Here is a 27284-nt window from a genome sequence, read left to right as displayed (position 1 = left end):
GCCAATTACTTCCTATAAAAAGCCATTTGACATTGGTTCATTGCAACATCCTCTTGAATACATCCCAATCACTAAGCTGAGCAACCATATATACAAAGAAAACTCTCTTCCTCTTTCAGAATCACCATGGGGGAATTTGTCACTAGCATTGCAGAGAACGCCATGATTGGGCTAGCTTCTTATACATACAAAGAAGTTTGCTTGGCATGGGGTGTCACAGATGAGCTAGCCAAGCTCCAGATGACCTTCTCAGATGTCAAAAAAGTGGTCCTTGATGCAGAGGAAAAGCAGAGGAAGGACCCCCATCTGACCGAGTGGTTAGGGAAGCTCAAAGACGTTTGCTATGATGTCGATGATGTGGTTGATGAATTTGCATTCAAAGAGCTACAAATGCAAGTGCTGAACTCCCGCGGCAATGTTGTAATATTCAAGGTACGTAGATTCTTTTCGCGTTGGAACCCACTTGTGTTTAACATCCAAATGGCTCATAGAATCAAAGAGATTAGAGAAAGCTTAGATACAGTAGCAGCTGAAAAGGCTTCGTTTTCTCTTGAGGAACGAGCAGGGGAATGGCAGGCGGTGCACGTAAAGAGGGAGACTCACTCTTTTGTGCAAGTCTATGATGTAATTGGAAGAGATGATGATAAAAAACAGATCATCATTCATCTCTTGAACTTAAGATTGAAAGATACTGGTGTTCGTGAGAACGTGTCTGTTATTTCCATTTTGGGATTAGGAGGTATGGGAAAGACCACCCTTGCCAAGTTAGTGTACAATGATAAAAGGGTAGTGAAGAACTTTGAGTTGAGAATGTGGGTGTATGTCTCGGACCACCTTGATATCAAAAAATTGGTTCGAGAAATCATCACTTCTGCAACTAACCAAAACTGCAGTGATAGTGAAAGTTTAGAACAGTTGCAAAAAAAGTTGCAGAGTGTTTTAACTGATAAACATTTTTTGTTAGTGTTGGATGATGTTTGGGACAAGAGTCAAATTGGAGTAACTATTTCAAAATGGCATGATTTAAAAACTCTTTTAAATGTTGGAGACAATGAGAGTAAAATCATAGTCACAACACGTAATGAGTCAGTTACTTCGATTATGGAATCTGTATACGTGCATCAATTGAGAGGTCTTCGCCATGAAGATTGTATGTCCTTGTTTGTTCAAAGAGCATTTGGCCGAAGGGGAGATGAGGAACAATTTCCACAGCTAATGGAAATCGGAGACGATATTGCAGAGAAGTGTGGAGGGGTTCCTCTAGCCGTAACTACCCTAGGGAGCATGCTGTGTTCAAAAAGAGAACAACATGCTTGGTCTGAAGTACGAGATAGCGACATCTGGAAGCTGAAACAAGAGCACGACGACATATTGCCTGCCCTCAAATTGAGCTATGATGCATTGCCACCCTACTTGAAACCATGCTTTGCCTTCTGCTCTCTCTTCCCCAAAGACTACATCTTCCGAAGTTCAGATTTGGTCCCCCTCTGGATGGCACAAGGCTTTCTTCAAACCTCAAAAGGAAGCCAAGAGCCTGAAGAGATGGGACTAGACTACATAAGGCAGATATGTTCTAGATCATTGTTTCAAATTCACGAAGATTCAATTAATTTCATTGCCTTTGAAATGCATGATCTCGTTCATGACTTGGCCATATCGGTGGCACAAGTAGAGTGTTCATCTGAAAAGAATCGCCCTGATGCTTCATCCATCACGCACAAAAAGGTTCGACATGTATCAATCCCACGAGATGACTTGTGCATGAAGGAAGAACGAGTTCCTAATTACTTACTCCAGCTGAAGAAAGTGTGGACCATTCTATTTCCAAATCCAGAAGATACGGTCATCACCAACAAACCATTGATGAAAGCATGCATCAAGAAATTCAAGTACCTGCGGGCGCTAGATATGAGTGGTTGGAGTCTTGAAAAGTTACCAAGTTCAATTGGTAATCTGAGCCACTTGAGGTATCTAGACTTGTCTAGGAATCCAAGTATGCAAAAGCTTCCAGATTCCATTTGTGAGTTGCAAAACTTGCAGACATTGCTACTTTCAGGATGTGAGAATCTCAAAGGATTGCCCAAAGACATAGGGATCTTGATCAACCTTAGAAAATTGGTGTTCACCACAAGTCGGATGGATTTGCCCGAAGAAATCAAAAGCCTCACTTCTCTTCGACATTTCGAGGTCCACAACTGCAGTAATCTTGAATCCTTAGGTGAAGTGGTACGATCTCTCATTAACCTTCGGATACTTGTTATTAGTAATTGTGGTAATTTGGAGTCGTTACCACAGTTGAGTACACCATTGAAGGCCTTAGTCATCTCTGATTGTGAGCAGCTCGACATGATGAGTTTGGGAGAAGGCATTCGAGGTCTTCGATCATTTTCGATCTCCAAAATGTCAAATTTAGAGGCGTTGCCCCATTGGCTTCAAGACTCCAAGACCTCCCTACAGAGCATATGCATAGAAAATTGCGTGCGTCTCAAGGCACTTCCAGAGTGGCTGCAAAGCTTGACGATGCTGCAACAGCTTGTCATAGAAGGTTGTCCGGAAGTGCTGGCCTTGCCGGAGGGGATGCATCATCTCGTTGCCTTGAAAGAATTGAAGATCAATGACTGTACTAAATTGGCTGAAAGTTACGGAAGGAGAGAAGGTCAGGACTGGCCCAAGATCACTCGTCTTGCTAAGATCACAATCGATGGAGAGACCATTGCGTCAAGTGATGATTAGGTCTAATTTTTCTAGACTCTTCGTTTCCCTGAATCAAATGTAGATCATTGATCATCGATCAAATCATGAATGATTGAATGGTATAAGTATTGTGTTGAAACTTGAATTATTGTATAAATATTTGGGCCAAGTATAGCCATCAATGGCAATTACACACTTCACTTGGGCAAAGCGAATTACACTTCCGTCTGGTAAAAACAAAAAGAAGGCCATCACTATCTAACTAACAAGTCCCAACAACCATGGACGCCACCGTGACACTGACACCAGCCCCAGTCACCAGTTGGAGCAACATGTTGAAGAAGCAGCCGGACCCAAAGCCCCACAACTCCCCGACCACCCAAGTATTGGTCGGAAGCTGCAAATCCTCCAAGGGCATAGCCTACGCTCCGCTGCGCCGACAACTTGGTCTCCATCCCCGAGGTCCGTGACCCTATTTCCCGCCACCGACTCGCCGCCCTTCCCTTCCAAATCGACTCCATGGAGCCCTCCCCTGAGTCCATCGTTAAAGGTCAATCTGTTTGCATATTTAAATTTGGTTGTTTGTTTGAGGCTGGAACCGAACCGAGTTGCTGTAGCCTAGACAAGACGAGAATTGATGTAGATAGGTGTTAGTTTTTGTTACCATGTTTAAGCTAGCAGTTCTTGTTCTTTGTTGTTGTCGGATCGAAGAAACAAGATTTTTTTAGGACCAAATAATGAATAATTGTTAGCTACTAACTGAATTGTTCATGGAAACTATGTTTTGATACAATACGATGCGAAATATATACATAAAAAAACTCCTCTGTATATCTTTTCCTCCCCGGATCATATCTACTTTTCTTTGAATGCAATGCTAATGCTAACAGCTAACTGATAAGACTTTTAGATTTACATCGGATGAGACGATGTAAAAGCACTAACCTACTTTAGTTATATGTCACCCAGCTATCCAGATTATCATTAACTCCGCCTGGTAAGCTGTTGTGTGTGTTTTTGTGCAGTTGAGAAGTTTGCTAGGGCAACTGGGGATATTGGGTCACTGTCAAAGGTTGATTGTCGTCTTATTGCTTTGACTTATACACTGGAGGCGCAGAAACATGGAACTGAGCATCTCAGGGACTGTCCGCCGCCGGTGCTTACTGTCAGTGTCAGGAGATTGCCGGAGAAGGACTTGTCCGGCTGGGACAATAATGTGCCTAATTTGGAAGAGTGGGAAGCTCTGGAAGACAAACCAGAGGATAAAAGCAACTCTGGTTCGAGGATTCTCCCGTTGAAAGATATTTAATTGAATGTTGTTGATGATTCTGAGAATCAGGAGGGAGGTGATAGCATTCAGGCCGGGAGACACGGGAGATGTTTCCGAGGAAGAAAGAGATAACTATTGAAGGGAAGATGATGGCTTCTGAGGGGATTGATGCGTCCCAAGGAAAAGTTGATGAGAATGCTGATGAATGGATGCCTGCTGTTGGTAGGAGTACACATAGAAGGTTTTTGAGAAGAAAAGCTAGACGTGAGTCCAAAGAGGCAGCATCGGCCGATGATGATCATCAGCATGGTACTGGGGAAAACACAAGCGATATTTATGCAAGTGTTGATATTTTATTCATGAACGATGATAGTAGTGAGCAGAGCTCGACGGTAAGATCCTTGTCAGAGCTTAGTGTAGCTTGTATAACAGGTGATTTTGCAATGGAGAATGTTATTCTGCAAATGGGTTTACGGTTGTTGGCACCTGGAGGAATGCAGATCCACCAGCTGAAGAGGTACTTGTTTGATACGTATGCCCCATTAATTTTAGTTTACCTTTTCATTCTTCTACCAACTGTATCCATTAAGGACTTGTTTCATTCTGTTGTTTTTTTTCTTTCTATCTTGTGTCTGTTTGATTGAAAATGATACAATTTTCATAGTAGGTTTCGTCCTTTAACACATTTGAAATAGGGATCATTCTGCTGCCTTGCTAATATTCATGTTTCAAGGTTTTCAGTAACACCTGAACAAGATGACTTGCATATAAGTTGCTTTGGATGAATTTAAATATAGTGTTCTGCAGACTAGGTCCCCTAATATTTCCTTGATGAAACGACTGTATTATATGCATATATTTTATGTTGATCTCTCTTCTTTCCTTTAGGTGGATTTTGAAATGCCATGGTTGTAATACTATGACCGCTGAAACTGGGAGGATGTTTTGTCCAAAGTGTGGAAGTGGTGCTACCTTGCTTAAGGTAGAAGTTACAGTGAGTGAGAATGTGATTGTTTTTGCGGCACGTCCTCGGATCAACAAGTGTGGCAACAGAGTGAGTATTTCTTTTAGTTATTATCAGAAATTGGGTACTGCTCAATACCTATTGGTTCTCGCTCACTCGTTCGGTCGTTCCTCTGTTGTATGTATATAAGGATCATAAGAGTGGTTGTTAAACTTTCTTTTTATTCTACTAGCTTGTCCCTTTGGTTTGCTTATTGCTCATTTGATACTGGAAGGACATAAGAATGTATTATATTCACAGTTGTGACTCAATGGGATATATGAGATTAACTTAACCTTATATGAACTAGAGAACATAAGTTTGTCCCCATCATCCCTTAATTCATCTGTTTTTTTTTTTTTTGGATAATGATTAATCCATCTCTGCTTATGCATTTGCTGAAGCTTTGGTTCGTTACTTTGTATTTCACTTCGAACTTTGCTTCTCTTGACTACTACGGATGCAGCCTAATGCTTGGTTGTTTGCAGGTTTCACTTCCTCTACCACAAGGTGGAAGAAATGCCATCACCAAAAACCCTATTTTACGTGAGGATCAGCTTCCACAACAGTACCTTTATCCAGAGACAATGAGAAAAGCAAATAAGCTGGTAAAATTTCAGAGTGCACGAGTGAAATATTGCTGTTTTTTTTTGTCCTTACCTTTTGATTTTAAGACTGAAGTGCATGTCTTATTACACATCTAGGGAGATGACGACCTATTCATTTGCAATGATTCCATCTTTGGCCACCGTTCAAATAAAAAGGCTCCTCTGCAGCCTCCGGTGAGGAAGGTATTAGCTGCTTTCAGTGGGAGGAGGAATCCCAACGACAATCACTATTCACGCTCCAAGCATTAGTAGTGTTCTTCATTGTCTTCTGCTTGTTAAATTGACTAATATTGATATGGATCAATACTAAATTTGGCATCATAAATTATTTGATAATTTCAGTTTTTATAAATTATGTGATGTAAATTGTCAATTTGTCCCTTTCTTTGTGTGCAGTGTTTAAAAAAAACTGTACGGAACTACATACAGTATTTGAATAACGAGCTCGGCAACGACAACCATCTGATTATATTCGATTCCGTGCATTTGTAGTGTATCGAACTGCCAAGTTGTTCCATGAGATTAGTATCACAAACTTCTAGCTCTAGCGACTGAGTTTTGGCAATGTACTTGGATCATAATTTCATCAAGGAAATTGAAATTTGTACTTCTTGTTTTACAAACACACTCCTCCTTTCATCTAGGGGTGGAATTCGGTTCGGTTTTAGACTAAAATCGGAAATTGAACTGAATTTAAACTTCAGTCGGTTCGCAAAAAGTAGTGTTCTGAAGACAGTTCATATTTACAATCAAAGTAGTTAATATCATATGATATGATATCAGAAATTCGCTATCCAGATATTCACCTTCATTCACAAAACAAGACCAGCATTTACATCAAATCGAAAGGTATACAATAGAATCTGCTCTCATTTGACATGACGAGATTATTTCGCTGTAACCGAAATCAATAGCTCACAAATGACACTCAGAACTGCAACAAGCAAAAGAATCAAAAACAATTCGCAATTCAAACAAATTTTTAGTCCATGTATGGCTTGACAACAGAAGGAAAAATTTCTAACTGAAACTCTAATGTGGCAATGAAATTCATTGCCATTGGTTAATTGTGGTGAAAGGTTATGATTCTAGAATTTGTACATGATGAGAGTTTTTGAAGTGAAACTAGTAAATTGAAATATGACTGGTTGATGCTTGAGTCAAACTTTGACCGATTGATTCTAGTTAAAAAATAAAAAAAGGAATTTGCTACCTGTTGTGAGTTTAGTAGCAACACAAACTTCCAGGGACTGGGTTGAACTTGTATCACAAATATCATCAATCCAAATTGTCCAAAAAACCAACAAGTCTTCACATGAATTCACAAATCTTATGGATCTAATCACAACTTCATTGAGCCAAATACACCATTGGATTCAAGGACCTCATCAACAATCAAAACAGATAACAGGTCACTACATTGAGTCTTCATCTTAAATAATACAAACTTTGTATACATCAGTTCAGTAGGGAGTGTTAGTCTTGGCACCTAATTAGTAATTACCATGGACAACAGTTTGACCTACTCTCACACATCATGTAAACAATAATGTCAATGGTAAAAGTAACAAAAAGAAAAAGAAAACAAAAAGAGTAAACAAAAGAATTGTAAAATCATAGATGATATATGAAACACCTCACCAACAGAAAGCCCTCAAAATTTAGCCTTACATGGGCTATCATAATTCATAGATACCAATTCCGTCTCATGTTATCACAATTATTTATAACCCTCCAAACGAAACCTCTGCATTTTAATCGAGTTGTCATCTCCTCCCTACAATCTCAACAGATGACAACAACAGCCCATGAGTCTTGCAACACATAAAACCTGTAATGACATAACTATCGCACCATACTTCAAACATGCCTACCTCATTGAAGTGGCCAGCAATCTTTCATCCCTCAATCAAAGAACATCTGTTTTTGCGTACAGAATTCATTCAATCAATTATTCAGGATGTTGGAAGTCAAGCTCTAGTTTCCTTTTCAGGTGTGTTCTGTCAGCACTTCATAAGAGAAAATAGAAACAATCAAGTATCAGCTTCCGCCAGTATAAGTAACAACACAAAAGAGTAGGAAAATCTTGCTTCTTTGATTTTCATACAGCCAGTCTTTGGCAATAAACTCAATAAGAATCTGCAGTTTAGATTTCCGAATGTCCGGTAAGCTTTGAAATTGATAGAGTATCATATCACCTACTTTGATATACCTTACTACTATTAGCCCATTCAGAATTTCAGATTAAATTATCATTTCCCTAAAGTGTCAACTGAAGGGTTAAATCCATTTCAAGCCAAAGTGTCACACAGATTTGAGATAGCACAGGGTGAAAAAGCAATAGATATCAGGATAGTGGTTCACCTGTTTATTGTAGGCCTATTCGGAGGTTTGGCACCAAAGATAGAAAAATCTACTGACATCGGCATTGGTTCATTCCTGCTTGTACTTTCACCAGCAACCTGTCGGACATCCCCGAAATGATCATCAACCTTATCCGATTGGGATGCATTTCCTTCAAAACTCACACGTTCTGGCATCACTCTCCTCGACTTTCTTGGTGGGGACAAAACAGTAGGACCCTCATTTGGATTGAAATCTGAAGCCTTAGAATTGCTGGACTCTTTCTTTGGAGCAGGCCTTGGAAGTTTATCTGGATCTGTAGGTAGTGGAGCAGATGTGAAGTACCTAATATGGAAACAATTGATCAGAGGCAGAACCAATAAGAGAAGAAAACTAAACCTTACAACTAGCTCTATTGAATGGCTAGTAACATACCTGTGCTCCAGTGCCTGCTGCACAGATATTCTGGATTTTGGGTCATAAGTAAACATCTTTGATAGCAAATCGAAGGCATCATCACTAGCCATTGCAAACCTTTTACGCAAAGCAGATGGTGGAGCATACTGGTATTCCACATAATCAGGAAGGTATACCATATCAGGCCATTGAGAAGGTGTTGGAGTCCCAAAAGCCGCAAAAATCTTTCCTAGTTGATCAATATCACTTGTTCCCTATCAAATATTGTATCAAATAACAAAGAAACAATCAGAAAACACACACCAAAAACAAAGTTCAAAAAGAACATACCTTGAAGAAAAAGAATAGAAATATACACGATGGACCGCTGACAAGATGTAATATGATCGGTTAAAGATTAACACACGATCATAGCAGTAAATGGGGTTTCATGCTATTTAGCCAACCTAAGCCAAAACATAATAGAGTAAACATTTTGGCAAGAGGAAACCACACTCCAATTCTACAAGACTACAACCAGAGAAACAAAAAATTGAACCCAAAATACTATTAAAAAAAACTGGAAGGAATAATTATTCAATTAATTGAATAAACAGTACTTAATCATTGCAAAAAATTGAAAACATCCATCTATAAGCCACACATCAATCAGCATAAACACAAAAGCAAAGTGAGCAAGAGTCAAATGGAGAGTAAAAAATTTATAAGAGTTAAAGTATGTGGCACAAATCATGCCTAATGGAATATACAAAAACATGATAATAATTTTACTACTAACTATGATTATATATTTTTTCTACCTGCAGAAATGGTTGTCGTAGGAGAAGCTCAGCGAATATACAAGCTGCAGCCCAAACATCCACCCCAGGTCCATATTGTTTGGTGCCAAATAACAGCTCAGGTGCTCTATACCATCGAGCAAAGACCTATTCATATGGCTCAAGAGCTTATAACAGGCGTGCACTTAAAAGAGACTACATTTAATAACACTACTGTAATAAGCTTTCTTCAGTCAAGAGAACAATTTACACCTAAAGAGATCTAAATCGAAACATCTGTTATTTAATATCAAAATGCACCATCAGTACAGACTACAGAGAGAAGCATACCTGATGAGTGAACCTGCGATCAGGACTCCCAAATACTCTCGCTAAACCAAAGTCTGCAAGTTTAAGCTGTCCATTAGATCCTATCAACAAGTTGTTGGGCTTCATATCTCTGCAAAACACAGTTAGCACACACTTGAGATAGATAGATAATGACAACCAACTAAATGACCTGCAAATGACCTTCTCAGCACGAAGGATATACCTGTGCAAAACCCATTTCTTGTGACAAACAGCAAGTCCTTTTAGTGTCATCTGAATATACGACTTTATGTCAGCTGGTGACAAGACAATATTATGGTTCCGTATAACAGCTTCGAGGTCCGTCTCCATGAACTCAAACACAAGATGCAGGTTTCCTTTGTGGGGGAACGCGTCAATCAACTCAATAATATTCGGATCTTTCAGCTCCTTTAACAATTTAATCTCTCTAAGCGCAGTAACATTCACCCCTTCTTTCTGCTTCCCAACCCGAATCTTCTTGATAGCAACTGTCTGCCCTGTCTGCACATCAAAACTTACAGATTACTTATCGAAGCTCACATGTCAAAACTCAAAATCAATAAAAACAACCATGAAAACAATCAATCAAAGTAGGCACAACCAAAAAAACAACATCCTTTACACTACTGACTTACTCCATCACCAACTGAACGATCACTTTACTATCAGCTCAAATTTACAATATTAACATTAACAATTATACAATTCCAGCTAATGTCTCACAGTCTCACTTCTCAACTTCTTCATACCCAAAAAAAAAAAACTTTCTCAAAACCCAGAAACTCAAATGTCAGATACATTAACAACAAACAACTCTGAGACCCTGAAATTTGAGGCCGAGAACTATATAAAGGAACAGACTTTAGAATAAAATCGAAAAGGAAAAGAGAAGTCTTGGTGGGTTTTTACATGAGTATCAATGGCTTTGTAGACGACTCCATAGGTACCTTCACCGAGGACCTCGCGCTTGAGGTATCTATCTGCAACTTTCTTCGTTGAATCGACCTCACCCATTGGTAAAGATTTGATTTTTATTTACCTTTTTACAGTGGGGATTGGCTTCTGGGTGGGTCTTGTGCTCAGAATTGGGGGTTCTGTGGGGAATTCATAATCGGAGGGAGAAGAATTTAGGGTTCTGGAAATTGCCGTTGAAGGCTGAGAGAGAGAGAGAGAGAGTGAGAGCGTGTGTGAAAAAGGGAGCGTGTTTCTTTCTATAGAGAAGAAGACTACAGTATGGTCCATTTACGATTTTCTACTCTCTTTTCTATTTCTTTTAGTTATTTGTTTTGTGATAGTGTTGCAAAGATAAAGTCAAGACCACCCAAAGAAGGTGCAGGCATAGGTAAGATATTCTAAATGGTTCTAATCTAAGCTACATTTTTCCAACAGGTGTTTGATACAACACAATTTTCTGAATGATTGGACGCATGAATTGGAGAAGTAAGCGATTAAATTGAAGCCAAATGTAAAGAATGGACAAATTAGTCTGAGTTTTAGATACTTTTGGCTCTTAGAATTTAGACATCTAGTCCATTGAGTTGAAGATGGTATTTGATGTAATAAAGTATTTGGGTCCCCCTCCATTCTGCACTGTAGTTCACAATTCGATGATTCAAGCCGAAGGAAAAAAATGTATATCAGAGAGTGCTCCATATTCGCAAGCAATGATGTAATGAAGTTTTGAAGAGCCCTCCCCTGTGTATGTGGCATGCTAACTAATGCAAAACAGAAGCGAGTCTTCCACGTAAACTATAGCATGGTAACCCATGGTTGAATATAGGAAAACGAGCCTCCACAATAGCCTTCAAGTTGCTAGGCAGAAAACAATTTAGCTTTGATTCAAAGAAATGGGAGGGGTTAAGTTCAGGGGCAGACCCAAGTGTAATATAGAGTGGTGTTGGCATAGGCTTATGCCCGCCATAATCAGCACAATTACCAGCGCATTAAAGCTAACGTATAGCACAATCTTACAATACTAATAGCAAGTCAGCCGCGTTAACTACACAACGGGCCTCCCCACGGCCCAAACTGACTACGGACGTGCCCTCACGCGCATCTCAAAGAAGGCTCCAGAGAGCACCTTAATCGGACGTCGTCCCACATCGAATGGCAAGTAAACGATCCACTTCAACTCAACAATAAAAGGTCAGACTCTTGACCTTACAAGGTAAGTACACTGAACTTCCTACCATCACTCTGCACGAATTATCATTGCCCTGACTTAAGCGTCGGAGAGTCGAAGACCACGCCGCTGTGGTCTCTACTCTGACGACGTGTGTTACCCGTGGCAGGAAAGTGACCGGGAGTACGGCGTACTATATATACGTGGAGCACGGCGTACTGAATCAAGTATAATCACCGCATTAACATTGGCGCCGTCTGTGGGAAACCGCAACAAAAAGTCAAACAAAAAAAAAACATCCCATGCAACACCTAGCCAAACAACTACACTTCGACATGGGCACTACGAATCCGTCCCCCTCTACTCCGGCAGGCGGTCACATCGAAGACGTCACAAACCTTAGCCTCAACCACCCTCTACCCTCCGCCAACGACCCTTTCATCCTCACACCTATACCCGGAACAGTCGTTAGTACCAATGCGACTACAGATCCGGCAACCGCCGCAAGAATGGAAAGCATGGCTCGCGATCTAGCTGATTGCCAGCAGCGCGAGGTACTGGAACGCGAGAAAGCAGCAGCTCTTCAGAGCGAACTTGACAGGATACGGACACAGCTCGAACGGGCTGAGCGTAGTCATTTACATGGGGAGTCAAATCGCGAGGGCAGCGCGCAAACAAGAGGACGAGAACAAGTTCGCTTAAGCATCAGCTTGACCCCCTCCGAACTCGCCAAGAAACGGCCACCATCACCACGGCGTATCCATAACCGTGAGGAAGGAAGCACAAGCGTCATCTCCCGTTCCAGACCCCAGACAGCTGCTCACAACAGCGAGTCTGCCACGCTAGCCCTGATCTTGCAGCGACTAACAGCGATAGAACAACGGGATGCCAATCCACGGTGCCAACCAGTGTTCGCAGCCAGGCCAGGCCCATTCACTACGAGAATAATGAACACCGTGCATCCTTCTCAATCCAAGAGCCCAAAAATCACGCCGTACACAGGTGAAGGCGATCCATTCCGGCACATTGATAACTTCAAAAAAGTCACTGCCAGTAGAGAATTCGACGACGCCACCTTATGCCACCTATTCAGCGAAACATTAGATGGGGATGCCATGAATTGGTTCTTTGAACAACCAGCGAACTCCATGGATTCTTTCGCGCAGTTAACCACAGCATTTCTTAATCGGTTTATACTCATGGCCGGGGCCGCCCACACAACTGATGGCCTATTTCAAGTAAAACAAGAGAGCAGGGAAACATTGGGCACCTTCGTCATGCGATGGCAGACTGCAGCATCCAGATGTCGGAACCTGAACAAAACCAACTACTTCACTTCCAAAAACAACATATAACCCTAATTAACATACTGATATTCATGTGTTCAGTTTCTTTCTACAATTTCTACTAATTTCTAGTCTTCTTATTCTTAAATCAAGCCTTAAGAACTTCATTCTCTAAATCTTAAGTCCGTCACTGGTTAAGTTGCTTGGCACAACACAAAGCTTTCCCTACGCTAGGATTCAGTAGGTTCTTAAGCTGAAGGGTGTGGAGCATGAGTTCGTAGAAGAAGATTTGGGAAATAAGAGTCCCCTCCTGCATGCTCAAGTATAACCCTGTCCACAAGAAGGTGCCAGTGCTTGTTCACCGTGACAAACCCATCACCAAGTCACTTCTCATCCTTGAGTGCATTGATGAGACATGGAAGGAGAACCTCTTGCTCCCTCAGCACCCTTATGACAAAGCCATATATAGCTCGGTTCTGGGCTCAGTTTGCTGATGAAAAGGTACGTCGATCTCCTTTATGAAGCTTTGATCCTTGAGTACTTGATCTCCTTTCCTACGTACAGTTTTTGTATAATGTGCCACCGGTTTGGTGCGTGTAAATATAAACTAACACATGATGCATGTAAGCTTGTAGCAAAGCTAGCTTCATTTTAACTCTTTGAGCTTTCCCACTCTTGTTCTTGTATGCAGGTTGTGATCGAAGTGTGGGGAGCTTTCACGGCCGAAGGAGAAGAGAAGGAGAAGGCTATAGAATCTGCACTAGAACCATTGCATCTCTTGAGCGGCAGATTAAAGGAAATAAGGTTTTTGGTGGAGAACAGATAGGGTACCTTGATTTGGTAGTGGGTTGGATATCATAGTGGCTCAATGTAATGAAAGAAGTTGGAGGCATGAAGCTGCTTGAAGCTGAGAGGTTCCCATTTCTCCATGCATGGGGTCAGAACTTCATCCAAGCTCCGGCGATCAGAGAACGCATTCCACCGAGAGAAAACTTGTCAAATATTTCAATTTTAGCCTGAATTACCGACGTTCCTTAGCAGCCAACAAACCATCTTGTCCCATAATTAAGCAAAACTACAACCATGGTTTTTGAGATGAATTTGATTTATTTTCGATTTCCAGCTTTTGGGGCATTGTCCTAGTAGTACAGGGTGTATTGTTTCTGCATCACTTCTTTGCACATCCGCTTGCTTATATACTGAAAACATAAACCAACTGAAACCAAATTTCCAAACTTACCTCCCAAAAGAAAGCAATGGATTATAGGGCAGTACATCAGACGGACCTACAAACTAAAATGAGTAATATGACCACAGTAATAATGTACTATCATTCAGTAGATATATACAATTATACAGCACATTTGTAGCCATTGACTCAAATCATAGTAATAATACTAGTTTCTAATACCAATTTCCAACTGTATTAGGCAGGCAATGATGTCAAATAAGTACTGAATGAACAAGAAGGTCCCTCTCCTCTTAGAAAACAATAAAACATAGTTGTCTCAACTCTCTATGTTGAGTGAGTCTTCCACGAAATGCAGTAGTCAAAGTTGAATTTTCTAAAGCTTAATAGTCTAAGATCCACTATGAACTGGTAGAAGCCGCACAGAGTTACAAATACACAAGTATTCCACCAGCTTTCATCGAAAGGTGTTGCCGAAAATGGGTGGGGTGAAGCTGGTTGCTACAACTCAAAGCTTTTTCTGCACCAGGGTTCAGTGGGCTTTGAAGCTCAAAGGGGTGGAGTATGAGTTTATAGAAGAAGATTTAAGAAACAAGAGCCCCAAGCTCAAGTATAACCCTGTCTACAAGAAGGTCCCTGTGCTTGTGCACCATGACACACCCATTGCCGAGTCACTTGTGATCCTTGAGTACATCGATGAATCGATGATACATGGAAGGAGAATCCCTTACTTCCCCAGGACCCTTTTGCCAGAGCTATTGTTAGTTACAGGCTCTAATGTTCTTGTACGTCCTAGTAGTAGTGTCCTGTATCATACCCTGTCGGTCTGGTTAGTTTTCATTTATTTTTGGGTCTTCCACTTGCTAATGTATTTCATCTAGAAATAAATGATGCACTGTTATTTTTAATAGGAAAAAAAAATGATGCATTGTTTTAAATTTGTGTTCCATTCTCCAACTCTTCTGAAAACTCAGTTCTAAAGCTATGAACTACGTACAGAGGGAAACTCAAATACATGCAAATTAGTTCAGAAAGCATCCAGAATACCTTATGTGGAAATTTGATTATACCAACAGCATGAATGAAAAGTAGTATATAAACTGTTTGCATGTCAGAATTGGAGCACAAACATATGGGATGTATCACTGAGGAAGGAACATTAATATTCACGCATAAAAGATTAAAATTCATGCACCCGACTCAGAATAGTAAAACTAAGCTCTTAAGCCAATTATGCATGTATTAAATTTCTTTGACATCATTACATTTCTAGAAGAGGGTCCAATTGGTCATGATGTAAAAGCAAACTCCATTCTCGCAAAGTGGCAATTCATTATTTACACACATATATGACTTTAATTTTTTTTCTTTCTAAGAGATGTTGAGAGGTGAGAATCACTTGAGCTAAATTACTTTTACTATTTTCTCATAACTTTCAGTTTCACTAATACCTGAAATGATAGGAAACATGGGTTTCCAAGATTTAATGGCAGGAGCATTACCCAATTTGGCATAAAGCTATTTGATATAAAAGAGTTGTCACTGTAGAATGAATGGGCACAGAGATTCACTGAAATTCCAACGATCAATGAAAGTATACCAATGAAGGAAGATCTCCTCAAATCACTTTCGAGCTCAGCAGAATGCCAAATGAAGTGAATTTGTACTTGTAAACTAGGTGAAATATATTCCAATTTGAATTCATGTTAATCCTGACATATAATATGTATATAGTATGATCTATAGAAGTAAAATTGACATCTGAATATTCAACTGAAATTCAGAAAAAGAAAAAAGATCAAGAGATTACACGGCGACAGCGGCACCAGAAAGCAGTCCCCCCACTTTTGCCTCGAGCAACTGCTAATTCTTCATCAATGTAAAACCATATAAAAAAAGGATCCTTCGTGCTAGGCTCTATGTCATCCTTTTGCCCTAGACTTATCTCCAAAGGTTTTAAAGTTCCAATTTTTATCCGAATGCTCTCAAAGACAAAGGCCAGCATTCTCTTCTTCCAAGAAAATCTACCTTCAAATGTTAATGCTCCAATTGGCCCAAGATATACTCCATTTTCAATTCTCTTTCCCTGATAATCCAGGCGCACATTTGTCAGTCAATCTCAACTCACGCCTCTTGTTTTTATTTTTATTTTTTTATGGTTGATTAATGCTTCCAAGAGTATGAATTTACTATTTCAACAACAATATACAAGCAAGTCTATCCCTAAAGTAATGCCTTTGGCATATGATAATCACCAGAGGAAAATGAATGCAATAAGAAACGACACTAAGTGTCTAACTGAGAAGCCTACCCATCATTCAATATCTCAAACTAAACTTGACTATGCTGGTGTTCAGCTATTGAGAGTCAAACAGCGCATTCTATAATAAAGATTCAGTCTCTTACCTCATGAAAGAAGGTGAAAAACAAATCCTTTTAGTTTGACTTATAATCTCAAATTTTATCTGTCAAATTAAGCAAAAGCAATAGAAAAGAGAACAAAGGCTTACAGCAGCATCGAACCGCTGAACAGCTGTAATAGGGAAGTATCTACCACCCTTCAATTTCTTCTGCAAACACGAAACTATCCAAATTAATAATCTTAATCTCTAAACACGAATGCTTAAACAAAATATTCAAACTCTGCCATCTCACAAGTGAAAAAAGAATTCACCTCAGAAGTAAAAATGAGCATCCAAGTTCTCCCTGGTGATTCTGTCCCTCCAAGTGTCTCAAGAAACCCAGAAGGATCCAGCTTTGCATTCTCAAGCACAGATAGAGCAGACAGAATCTCCTCTGCTGCAACCTTTCTTGTTTTTGCAGCATTCTTCAGCACTTTCACACTCTCCTCCACTTCCTTCATTCCCAAAAACCACACAACTCAATCAAAACCATTATAATCATTCTGGGTAGTTCATGAAAAAGTTATGAAAGGACCACAAAAAGCTTACTTCGCTGAGCAGTGGTTCCTGAACAAGCAGAGGGGTAGTGGCTATGGCACTTTGGTCATTTCCTTCAAGGGCTGCTCTGGTTCTTGCTCTGGGCAATCTGGGGAGATTGAAGTTTATAGCTTTAGCATGTGTTGGAATTTGGAGAGGAAGATTTGAGGGTCTGAGAAATGCTTGGGAAGAACTCAGAGCCATCAAGTATTTGACAGTGATCAACTGTTTATAAGTGGATTAGATTTTTATATCTTTCCACAAAATAGCTTGGTGGACAATTTTCAGTTTTATATTTTTATATATGGAAGCCTTTATATATATATATATATATATATATATATTTGTGGCAAATAGACACTTCACTATAGGTGTATGAGAATGAGATCATTCACAATCTCCATAGAGCTAACTCTATCAAATCTACGGTCAATTTGTCACTCCACACAATTTCATACCCAAAAAATTGAAAATTGAAAATTGAAATTATAGTTTGATATCAACTTTACAAGAAAAACAATCAAATTTTATTATATATATACAAGTGTAAAATAATATCTGATAAACATTTAATTTGATTAATATGCATCTAATTTTTCTCTATTACGTTGAAAGCGTTTTCTCTATTATTAATTCAAAGCTGCGATGAGCTACAATCTTCACACTATTTATCATCACATGATTGGCTAACCCGAAACACTTCATTAACACACGATTTGTATGGTGATAGTAATTCTACTATATGACCAAAAAAAGAAAATAAATGAGTTTACTCATTTCAAGGGAATAATATACATGGAAAAAATATAAATGGCAAAAATGCCGATTTGTACCTCAAATTTGGTCGTAATTGTCAATTTGCACTCTGAACTTGCATTTGAGTCAATTTACCTCATAAACTTGGTAAAAATTGCCGATTTACACCTTATCCGTTAAATTTAATGTTTTCCATTCAATTTAAAGTCACATGTCATGCATTTGAGGGGCAATATTGTCATTATATATTTATTCATATTTAATAATGAAATAAATTAATAAAATTACTTAAGATGAACACTTGTTACAATGTTTTTTTAAACATGTTATTGATTTATATATTTATTATTTTACGTGATATGATATGTTAAAAGATATTAGAAAAATATAAATAAATAAATTGAAAATTAAAAATAAATGTGTGTTCTGGAAGAATTATTATTCTATCATTATGTGTGTCTTAGCCTTATTAGGTTTCCTGTTAGAGATAGATTCACATCTCTGTAATAGATTAGGACTCTGAATCCTACGGGATTGTGGTTTTGTAATGCCTATATACAAGCCACATTATTAATAATTAAACGGTTACGTTTTGTTCTATTACGTCGTTATTATTCTCGTTTCGTTCCTCCTCCAACAATATATACGTATAAATATATATATATATATATATATACAACACACTATTTGAATGAGTATGTATGTTGAATATATAATTCGAAATAGGGTTAAGTATGTAGAAAAAAGAAATAAATAAAATAATTCTCCTTTTAAAGAATATTTTATTTGTTTTTAAGACAAATATAAATAGAAAATGACAATATTACCCCTCATGTGTATGACATGTGACACAAAATTGGATGGAAAACAGTTAAATTTAACGGATGGGATGCAAATCGGCAATTTTTACCAAGTTTAGGAGATAAATTGACTCAAATGCAAGTTCGGAGTGCAAATTGACAATTTAAACCAAATTTTAAGTGTATTTTGACAATTTTATCAAATATAAATATAAGGACCCGAATAAAATAAAACGGGTTAACCCGGGAAAATAAAAAAACGACCCCGAAATTCCAGGGTGATGCAACGATAAAATCGAACAATTCGATAGCCCCAAACCAATCGCTCTCATCACTCCTCACAGTCTCCCCAATGAGCTCTTGATCCATTTACCCCTCGCTTCCCATCTTAATTACCAAACCTGCCACCATGTACTCCTCCCGCAAGCTCCTCTCCACTCTCCTCCGCACCTCTCTCCGCCGCACCTCCACCTCATCCACCGCCGCAGCCGCCAGGACCGCGCTCTCCAGATCCCCCGTCGCGCGCTCCTCCGGCTACCTCCTCTCGCGCGCCGCTCACTACTCCACCTCCTCCGCCGCCGCCGTCTCAGCGCCTCCCAAATCCGGCACGGCAGCGACGTCCGGCAAGATCACCGACGATTTCACCGGCAAAGGCGCCATCGGCCAGGTCTGCCAGGTCATCGGCGCCGTCGTCGATGTCCGGTTCGAGGAGGGATTGCCGCCGATCCTGACGGCGCTCGAGGTTTTGGATAACTCGATCCGATTGGTGCTCGAGGTGGCTCAGCATCTCGGTGAGAACATGGTGAGGACTATCGCCATGGATGGGACTGAAGGGCTCGTCAGAGGTCAACGAGTCCTCAACACTGGCTCTCCCATCACTGTAAGATCCTATTTTCCGTTCAAAGTTTACATTTTCGATCATGAAATTTACCTTTTTACTGTGACTGTTCTTCAGATATACTTGGGTAACTTTTGTAGTTATGATGTGTAATTTCATGCTGAAATGTTAATGTGTGGGTAAATTTTGTGTATATAGGTGCCTGTTGGAAGAGCAACCCTAGGCCGGATTATGAATGTTATCGGAGAGCCGATTGATCACAGGGGTGAAATTAGTGAGTAGAAAAGCTCTAAAACCTGAAAATGTTTTGTCTTTTGAGTTTTGTAATTTTATTTCGGCATTTCGAATGATAAATGTTGTGAATGAATGTTGTTTTGTTTGGATTTTGTTAGATACGGATCACTCTCTGCCCATTCATAGAGAAGCGCCGGCCTTTGTTGAGCAGGCAACTGAGCAACAGATTCTTGTCACTGGAATCAAGGTATGCTTTGATGTCCCTTATTTCTTTTGTTTAGGTTCAACGAGAGTGAAACAATCAGAACTTGAAAAAGTAACAAACTTTGTATACAAGTATGAAGGAGTTGTTCTCTATGTAGTTTCTTTTGAAGGACAATTATTTATTTTAGCTCTATGTACAGACTGTCCTGGGTTAAAACATATAATTCTTAGTTTTGAGCTACTTTGGATGCTGTTTTTAATGGTGCTGTTGAAGTTCAATGTTTGGTGCCTTGCCCACAAATTAATAATGTTTTTGGTCCAATAATGAGGCTATATGAGATTACATGTTATTAAATTCTAGATGTGAAGAAATAAAATGTCTCTTCAAGGACTATACTTATTAGTACTCATTTCTGCAAAAGCATTATTTTATTTCTTCTTCACTTGTCTTACATTTTGCACAGAGTGCTGTCATGCTGCTAGTTACTAGTTTATATAATTCCCATTAACAGAGACCAATTGGCATGTGTGTCTTCTACGTATCAGGTTGTTGATCTTCTTGCTCCTTACCAAAGAGGAGGAAAAATTGGGCTCTTTGGTGGTGCTGGTGTTGGAAAGACAGTGCTTATTATGGAACTAATCAACAATGTTGCCAAGGCTCATGGTTGGTTCTTTTAAAATAGATTCTTAAGTTAACCTTTCTCTAAGTTGGTGACCTTTTGATTAATGAAATGCTTCGTCCTCCTACTGCAGGTGGTTTTTCTGTGTTTGCTGGTGTTGGAGAACGTACAAGAGAGGGTAACGATTTATACCGAGAAATGATTGAAAGTGGTGTCATTAAGCTTGGAGAAAAGCAGGTTAACTTATTGCAAACTACACTTGAATCTTTGCTAATTCTACTTTTTCTTTGGGTTCTTAAATACATACCCCTTTATTGCAGAGTGATAGCAAGTGCGCTCTTGTATATGGTCAAATGAATGAACCTCCTGGTGCCCGTGCTCGTGTTGGGCTCACAGGGCTGACTGTGGCTGAGCATTTCCGTGATGCTGAAGGGCAAGATGTGCTTCTCTTCATTGATAACATATTCCGCTTTACTCAAGTATTCTCTCTCCCACAACAGTGACATTTGAGTTAACATTTTATCGAATTTTTTTTTTCTGTTGAAAGAGATACACTATAAACGCATTCTGATCTAAATCTGCCCCTGATTTTTGTCTCCATTGTACAGGCTAACTCAGAAGTGTCTGCTTTGCTTGGTCGTATCCCATCTGCTGTCGGTTACCAACCTACATTAGCTACTGATCTTGGAGGACTCCAAGAACGTATTACTACAACCAAGAAGGGTTCCATTACATCTGTTCAAGCTATTTATGTACCTGCTGATGACTTGACAGATCCAGCTCCTGCAACCACTTTTGCCCATCTTGATGCCACCACTGTGCTGTCACGACAAGTATGTAGTCTTTTAGTCCCAAAAATTGAAAATCTTTTAGGAACCTTTGGCAGATAATCTTTTGATCTATTTACTATGTTTCTGTTCTTAAATCTAATGACAACTGGTCCTTGGTCAGATATCTGAGCTTGGAATCTATCCTGCGGTCGACCCCTTGGATTCTACATCTCGCATGCTGTCACCTCATATTTTAGGAGAAGAACACTACAACACTGCTCGTGGTGTTCAGAAAGTTCTTCAAAACTATAAGAATCTGCAAGATATTATTGCAATTTTGGGTATGGATGAACTTAGTGAAGATGACAAATTGACAGTTGCTCGTGCCCGTAAGATTCAACGTTTCTTGAGCCAGCCTTTCCATGTGGCAGAAGTATTCACGGGAGCTCCTGGAAAGTATGTGGAGTTGAAAGAGAGCATTACCAGTTTCCAGGTGATCAAAATTTTCCTTTTCTTCAATTTTGATTCCCCGGAACTTTCTAACCTTTCCTGCACTTGTTAGAACCGTAAAAATTATGTATTTGCTAAAATGACAAATGACATTCACGCTTACTGCCTTCAGCAGCTGTTTAAACACTAATTATTAGTTGGATGCATTCTCTTTATTTTTGTTCTATTCTTTCAGTTCCCTGTGTTTATACCTTTAGAATATGTACCTGGCCATTACCTGATGTTTTGATTTCGGATTTTGTTTCTACAGGGAGTTCTGGATGGGAAATATGATGATCTTCCTGAGCAATCGTTCTATATGGTTGGTGGAATTGAAGAAGTCATTGCCAAGGCAGAGAAGATTGCTAAGGAAAATGCTTAGGTCCTGTAGCTGCTATATATCATCCTGAATTTCCAAAGAGCTAATAATGTCGGCATTGGTAATTCTCAGGAATTTCATTTGTTTTGAGGAGAGAACTGGCTTTTTCAGTTAAAGCATTAATTTTGTTAGGGTTGTATTAGGTAGAAAGGTGAGGAGTGGGCATGTTCTTGTAGGTCCCTTCCCTTATGCAATAAGGTATGCACTCGTGTGTATTTATTTGATACTTAGTTTGAAAGAAATACACGCCCACACTTGCAAAACTCTCAAATTCAATAGAAACTCGCATCAGAAAGCCGTTTAGAAAGATACTCAAACGAGAATTGAAAAGATACACAAATTGGAATAGTAAAGATACTCAATCGATAGAAAGATATTTAGTTTGAAAGAAACACACGTCTACACTTGTAAAACTCTTTATCAAGTAATGTGATTTTTTTCCTTCTTTTTGTTCGGCTTGTCTTGCCTCATGTTGCAATCTAGTAACAGAGATGTTATCATGGAAAATCATTTTGCACCTACAAATGAGAGCTTAAATGAGTTTGTGTTCTATAGATTAATTCAAAACCACATGGAAGGAAAGCATAAATGCACAAGTTACCAAAAACAAGGGCAAGAGCAACTCTGCCAAATTCCAGTACTCATGACTTGTGCACTCAGATGCATAATCTGCAGATTCAACTGTGTTACATATGGGCATACATACGTGATGATATAACCCAAGGAAGCACGCTTTGCAACAATGAGAATGTTCAATTCACTCTGCCCTGCGTCTAAGAACAACAAGAAAGTTGAGTCCAACCACAGCAAGAAAGTCGTGCATATGATGCTCACATTTTCCCCGATACAAGTCGAACAGCTCATCTAAGATTTCCTCGCTAAAGTGGTTCTTGACCATCCCCTCCAAGCCAGCTCTCAGGTGAGAGGCAAGTAGTTGCGAAACTGAACTAGTATCATGACTGTCATCTACCAAGGGATGTAGTAAGTTTGCCATCATCTCTATACTAAAGAATCCATTCTGTTTCACAGCAGCTTCGAGTTCTTGGGGGATCATGGAATATGCCGGCATGTTGAAGGAGTCCACTTTCTCTTCACTAACAACTCCCTCCATAAAGGAAAACAGGTCATGTGTTACGCAATGCACCATAAGAATAACAAGAATAATAGAATCAATACGGAAAATTTTCCAAGTTTAAGATCTATTATGTTTTATGTGTAGGAATGCATTTCATTCTAAAGAGTACGGAATTTATTTTGAGAAGCTAAATTTTCAACATTTCTGGTTTTGAAACATGTTTATGACAGGATTATGTATTGCTTACCTTTCTGACCAAGTCCATAAGGCATGATCCTAAAACTTGGAAGGCCAGATTTGCCCAAGCTTGAGAACTTGTGGAACCATCTGGGAGGCCTGGAAAGGTGAGCACCATAAGTCCTCCATACACAATCTCTTGTGCTTTAGCATGCAGGAAGCACTTCATGTCCTCGGCATATTGAGCTTTATAAGCCTTTACTACTTCATCTCTGGCATTTAAGTAATGAATCCTTCCCTTATTCCAAGCAGGACTGTGCTTGTCCAACACTTCTTTTGGTACTCTAGAAGGCCAATGAATGGCATAGGAAGAGTGAACTATGTGGATGGAGGCACTAGGAAATACTCAACTATAGAAAGAACCAGGCACGCCTGCTGCATAAAATCGTTTGTTCTCAGGGAAGGATTTGAAGAGCATGTTAAAGTCATTAGAGGTATGATCATTGAAGATAACTTGAAATTCTGGGTTGTGAATTCTGCTATTCGTTTTGATACTTGAACTCCATAGCTTCAATTATATTTCCAACTGCATAAAATGTATTAGGCCCTACAGAGCAACCCAGATCTGCAATTTTAATGGATTTGGAAGATGACAAGATGACTGTCAAGTGATTCCACAATTCCCTTTTTCAGAAGTTCTTTGGCAGCATCAACTACTCCTCCCTGCGAAACCCAAGATTGTTGAGGTTACTAACTCATAAGAACAGAACATGTAAGGGTTTATATTATTTGATAAACTAATGCAAAAGAATTAAAGGAGAAGGCTATCAACTATATATATTAACCTGCAGAATGGAGTTCTTGGCATAGCTGTTGGGGCCAGCGCCACCTTCCATTGGATGTGCTTCACATACACTACTGGTATCAACTTCTGTCATCTCTCTCTCTCTCTCTCTATCTCTCTCTCTCTCTCTCTCTCTCTCTATCATATAGTCTCATTCCAGAGCGGAGCCCCGCTTTGAAATTAAAGTGAGGAGTTCCTATTCAGTAGTTAGTATGTATGTCTAGATCATTCATACAAAATTTCACCTAATTTAGTGATCGCTAAGGTATCAAAACACTATTAAATCTATGAACCAACCGAATTTGTCCAACTAGAACCATTCTTGTAAATCACCATTGTGAAAGCTCAAACGGTCACCAAATTGGGTGAAATTCACCTAACTACTAAATGGTGAAGATGTTAAAAAGTGACCTAAATACAAACACTATGCATCGATTATTGTTAACAATTGCTTTTGAATTACAAATAAAACATAATCATCAAGTTCAAGTTCAAAAATCACAGCTACTGAAACAGCATGTCTAAATCAACCTGCACTCCTTGCGTCTAAGTACAACGAGGAAGTTGACCAACTTCTCTTGATCAAGTCTGGAGGCATGCCCTTCACAATTTTTGCGAAACAACTCAAAGAGCTGATCTAAGACTTCTTTTCCAAAGTGCTGCTTGAGGTCCTCCTCCGTGGCACCTCTCAAGTGAGAGGAAATTAGCTGTGCCTTTAAAATAGTGTCATGAACCAAGGGAAGAGGTACATTCTCCACTCTCTCTATGCTAAAGCATCCATTTATTCTACAACAGCTACTAGTTCTTGGGGAGACATTTATAATACGTATGTAAACGAATCTACTTTGTTCTTGCCAATAACTCCCTGAATGAATAAATATTATACAGGTTAGGAATCAATAAACCGTAGGATGAAATATGCCAGAAACTTTTACTTGGTTTTTATTAGCTTGCATTGGCAATTTGAAGATTAAAAACTATTATCTTACTAGCTATATGTGTATGAATATCCATTTTGTTCCGTACAAGCAGAGTACCTGTGACATGGAATACTCAGGTACCTTCCCTTCACTAACAACTCCCTCCATATAGGTTGCAGGCCAAAGGAAGTGCTGTGCCATCCAATATCATAACAATATGAATTACATGTTGTATAAATTCTACATTGTTTGCTAGTTTCTGTGTGCTAATAGCAAGAGAAGACTTTATTGAAAATATAGAACAACCAATACCACTTATTAATTCCGTAAGATTACATGTCATGACCAAGGCCCTTACAAGTCACAAAAGCAAAGTTTCATCTAATAAACTGGAGAACTCTCCTCTGTTTATTAGTCACTACTTGCTATGGCGTTTGAGTAAAACAAATAAACTAACAGCTGTCACTGATTCAAGAACAGAGGTGGATTCTTCATATTTTTTGTTTAATGAGTCAAAGAACTCATCTAAAATATCTTCGCCAAAATTTGCCCGAACAATATTCTCCATTCCAGCTCTCACAGTTGAGCGGAACACATTAGGCTGTAGTTTTTCTTGAGGCAAGTTTTCCATTCTCTCTATACTGAAACATCCATTGTATTTGACAATGGCTTCCACTTCATCAAGAGACGCATTATACATGGGTAGATTGAAGGAGTCCACTTTGTCTTCAGCAATGACACCCTACACAAAAATATGAAGGAATCTTCTTAAAAACATGATAACCAATTGCTTCTGATATTGCCTTTTATATGTGCAAGAGTTCAATGAAAGAAAAAAAAAACTGTGTACCTTCTTGGCCATGTCAAGGAGGCAGGAACCAAATAGGTCTAATGTCATGTTGTAATAGTTTTGTGCATGAGGGGTTCCATTGGGGCGCCCGGGAACAACAAATGCCATCAACCCTCCTTCGACGATCTCTTGTGCTCGAGCATTTAGAAAGCATCCCATGTCCCTGGCATATTGAGCTGAATATGCCTCGACAACCTGGTGTGCAGAATTTGAGTAATGAGCCCTGCCTTTATTCCAAGCAGGGGAGTTCCTGTCCAACACTTCCTCGGGCACTTTAGAGAGACATTGCAGAGAAAATGAAGAGTATACAAAGTGAAGATGTGCCTTGGGAAACAAGCGAGAGTAAAAAGATCCTGGTACCCCCATCGCAAAGTAATTCCTGTCTGGAGGGAGGGATTGGAAGAGTTCATTGAAATCATTTGCAGCTTGATCACTGAAAAAGACTTGAAAATCGGGGACCTCAGAATTGCGCCATTGGGTACGATACTTGTTCTCCACAGCTTCAAGTATGTTCTGCACAGCTAGGAACGTGTTAGGCCCCATAGAGCAGCCTAAATCCGTAACTCGAAAGGTGTTTGAGGATGACAGGCATGCGATGTCAAGCTTGCTGAAAACTGCTTCTTTGATCAGTTCCTTGGCAGCATCTATAGCATTCCTCTGAAAATGATAGAAAGAAACAAATGAGTTGACGGGTAATTTTCTTTGCTCCCATGAATTTACAAATTAGAAGCTTGTAAAAAATGAAAGTGACATGCTTGCTTACCTGAAAAGAAGAATTTTTGCTATAGCTGTAGAAACAATCTGCACCATTAACTCTAGTTGCCATCTCTTTCTTGTTGCTTTCTTCTACGATTTTGATCATTTGGTGAGTCTACAGGCCCCCTATTTATAACATTGCATTTTTCTTCAACTAGATTCGAAAATGGAAACAACTCATCAGATTGATAAGGCGGCTTGAGCTTATCCAAGGAAATGAGGCCATTAAAGGAGCAAGATGTCTATGCAGCTGCTTAGTATATTAAGTTTATTCGATGATGCATAGCATATTAAGTTAATTAGGGAAGAGGGAATAGCAAATGAGAACTAAAAACCCCAAGACAAAAAATCTGAATATATTAATTTGGTCAATTTTGGGTACTATGTGTCCGATGACAACATCGAACTCATAATGTTGTCATAGTCATAATCGGACGACCAAGACCATCCTATGTTTGTGAAGAAAAATAACCCTAAACCCAATCAAGTTTTCTCCTTTTCTGAAAATCTCAAAACAAAACTCTATAGTTTCCGTGAAGTCCTATGTCCATGTATATAATACAAACCGCTGGGCAGCCTCTGCTTCTGCACA

The 27284-nt window shown here is 39.3% G+C and overlaps 6 protein-coding genes and 1 pseudogene across 6 annotated transcripts; 3 read left to right on the top strand and 4 right to left on the bottom strand.

The window, feature by feature from the left end:
- Nucleotides 1-108: 108 nt before the first annotated feature.
- On the top strand, nucleotides 109-2733 carry LOC126793852 (putative disease resistance protein RGA3). The gene has a single exon (XM_050520481.1). The coding sequence runs from the start codon at nucleotides 127-129 to the stop codon at nucleotides 2731-2733; it is 2607 nt and encodes an 868-aa protein (XP_050376438.1). The 5' UTR covers nucleotides 109-126.
- Nucleotides 2734-2975: 242 nt separating this feature from the next.
- LOC126795048 (RNA-binding NOB1-like protein) lies at nucleotides 2976-5824 on the top strand. Its single transcript, XM_050521864.1, is given in 7 exon segments — nucleotides 2976-3121; nucleotides 3123-3244; nucleotides 3720-4058; nucleotides 4061-4481; nucleotides 4853-5018; nucleotides 5456-5575; nucleotides 5672-5824. Coding segments are annotated over 7 exon segments (1467 nt in total).
- Nucleotides 5825-6965: 1141 nt separating this feature from the next.
- Nucleotides 6966-10646, bottom strand: LOC126794108 (cyclin-dependent kinase D-3). Its single transcript, XM_050520756.1, has 8 exons — nucleotides 10354-10646; nucleotides 9647-9945; nucleotides 9445-9553; nucleotides 9136-9261; nucleotides 8354-8589; nucleotides 7940-8263; nucleotides 7450-7584; nucleotides 6966-7352 (listed from the first exon to the last, which is right to left on the bottom strand). Exons 1-7 carry the CDS (start codon nucleotides 10456-10458, stop codon nucleotides 7527-7529), a joined length of 1257 nt encoding a protein of 418 aa, XP_050376713.1. The 5' UTR covers nucleotides 10459-10646; the 3' UTR covers nucleotides 6966-7352; nucleotides 7450-7526.
- A 3972-nt stretch (nucleotides 10647-14618) lies between these two features.
- LOC126796345 (uncharacterized) lies at nucleotides 14619-17205 on the bottom strand. Its single transcript, XM_050523155.1, has 5 exons — nucleotides 16993-17205; nucleotides 16716-16898; nucleotides 16552-16611; nucleotides 15852-16127; nucleotides 14619-14859 (listed from the first exon to the last, which is right to left on the bottom strand). The coding sequence occupies exons 1-5, from the start codon at nucleotides 17182-17184 to the stop codon at nucleotides 14803-14805; spliced, it is 768 nt and encodes a 255-aa protein (XP_050379112.1). The 5' UTR covers nucleotides 17185-17205; the 3' UTR covers nucleotides 14619-14802.
- Nucleotides 17206-18860: 1655 nt separating this feature from the next.
- Nucleotides 18861-22311, top strand: LOC126796341 (ATP synthase subunit beta, mitochondrial-like). Its single transcript, XM_050523152.1, has 9 exons — nucleotides 18861-19416; nucleotides 19573-19648; nucleotides 19767-19855; nucleotides 20359-20476; nucleotides 20566-20669; nucleotides 20753-20911; nucleotides 21041-21265; nucleotides 21384-21695; nucleotides 21963-22311. The coding sequence occupies exons 1-9, from the start codon at nucleotides 18946-18948 to the stop codon at nucleotides 22071-22073; spliced, it is 1665 nt and encodes a 554-aa protein (XP_050379109.1). The 5' UTR covers nucleotides 18861-18945; the 3' UTR covers nucleotides 22074-22311.
- Nucleotides 22312-22827: 516 nt separating this feature from the next.
- On the bottom strand, nucleotides 22828-24260 carry LOC126796346 (loganic acid O-methyltransferase-like; annotated as a pseudogene).
- Nucleotides 24261-25353: 1093 nt separating this feature from the next.
- LOC126796342 (loganic acid O-methyltransferase-like) lies at nucleotides 25354-26906 on the bottom strand. The gene is made up of 3 exons (XM_050523153.1): nucleotides 26700-26906; nucleotides 25937-26593; nucleotides 25354-25828 (listed from the first exon to the last, which is right to left on the bottom strand). Exons 1-3 carry the CDS (start codon nucleotides 26796-26798, stop codon nucleotides 25505-25507), a joined length of 1080 nt encoding a protein of 359 aa, XP_050379110.1. The 5' UTR covers nucleotides 26799-26906; the 3' UTR covers nucleotides 25354-25504.
- Between the last annotated feature and the right edge of the window lie 378 nt (nucleotides 26907-27284).

The sequence above is a fragment of the Argentina anserina genome, chromosome 5, assembly GCF_933775445.1.
Source record: "Argentina anserina chromosome 5, drPotAnse1.1, whole genome shotgun sequence".
Classification (NCBI taxonomy): Eukaryota; Viridiplantae; Streptophyta; class Magnoliopsida; order Rosales; family Rosaceae; genus Argentina; species Argentina anserina.
Note: the sequence above shows the minus strand (reverse complement) of the source record. Positions and strands in the feature narration are given on the sequence as shown.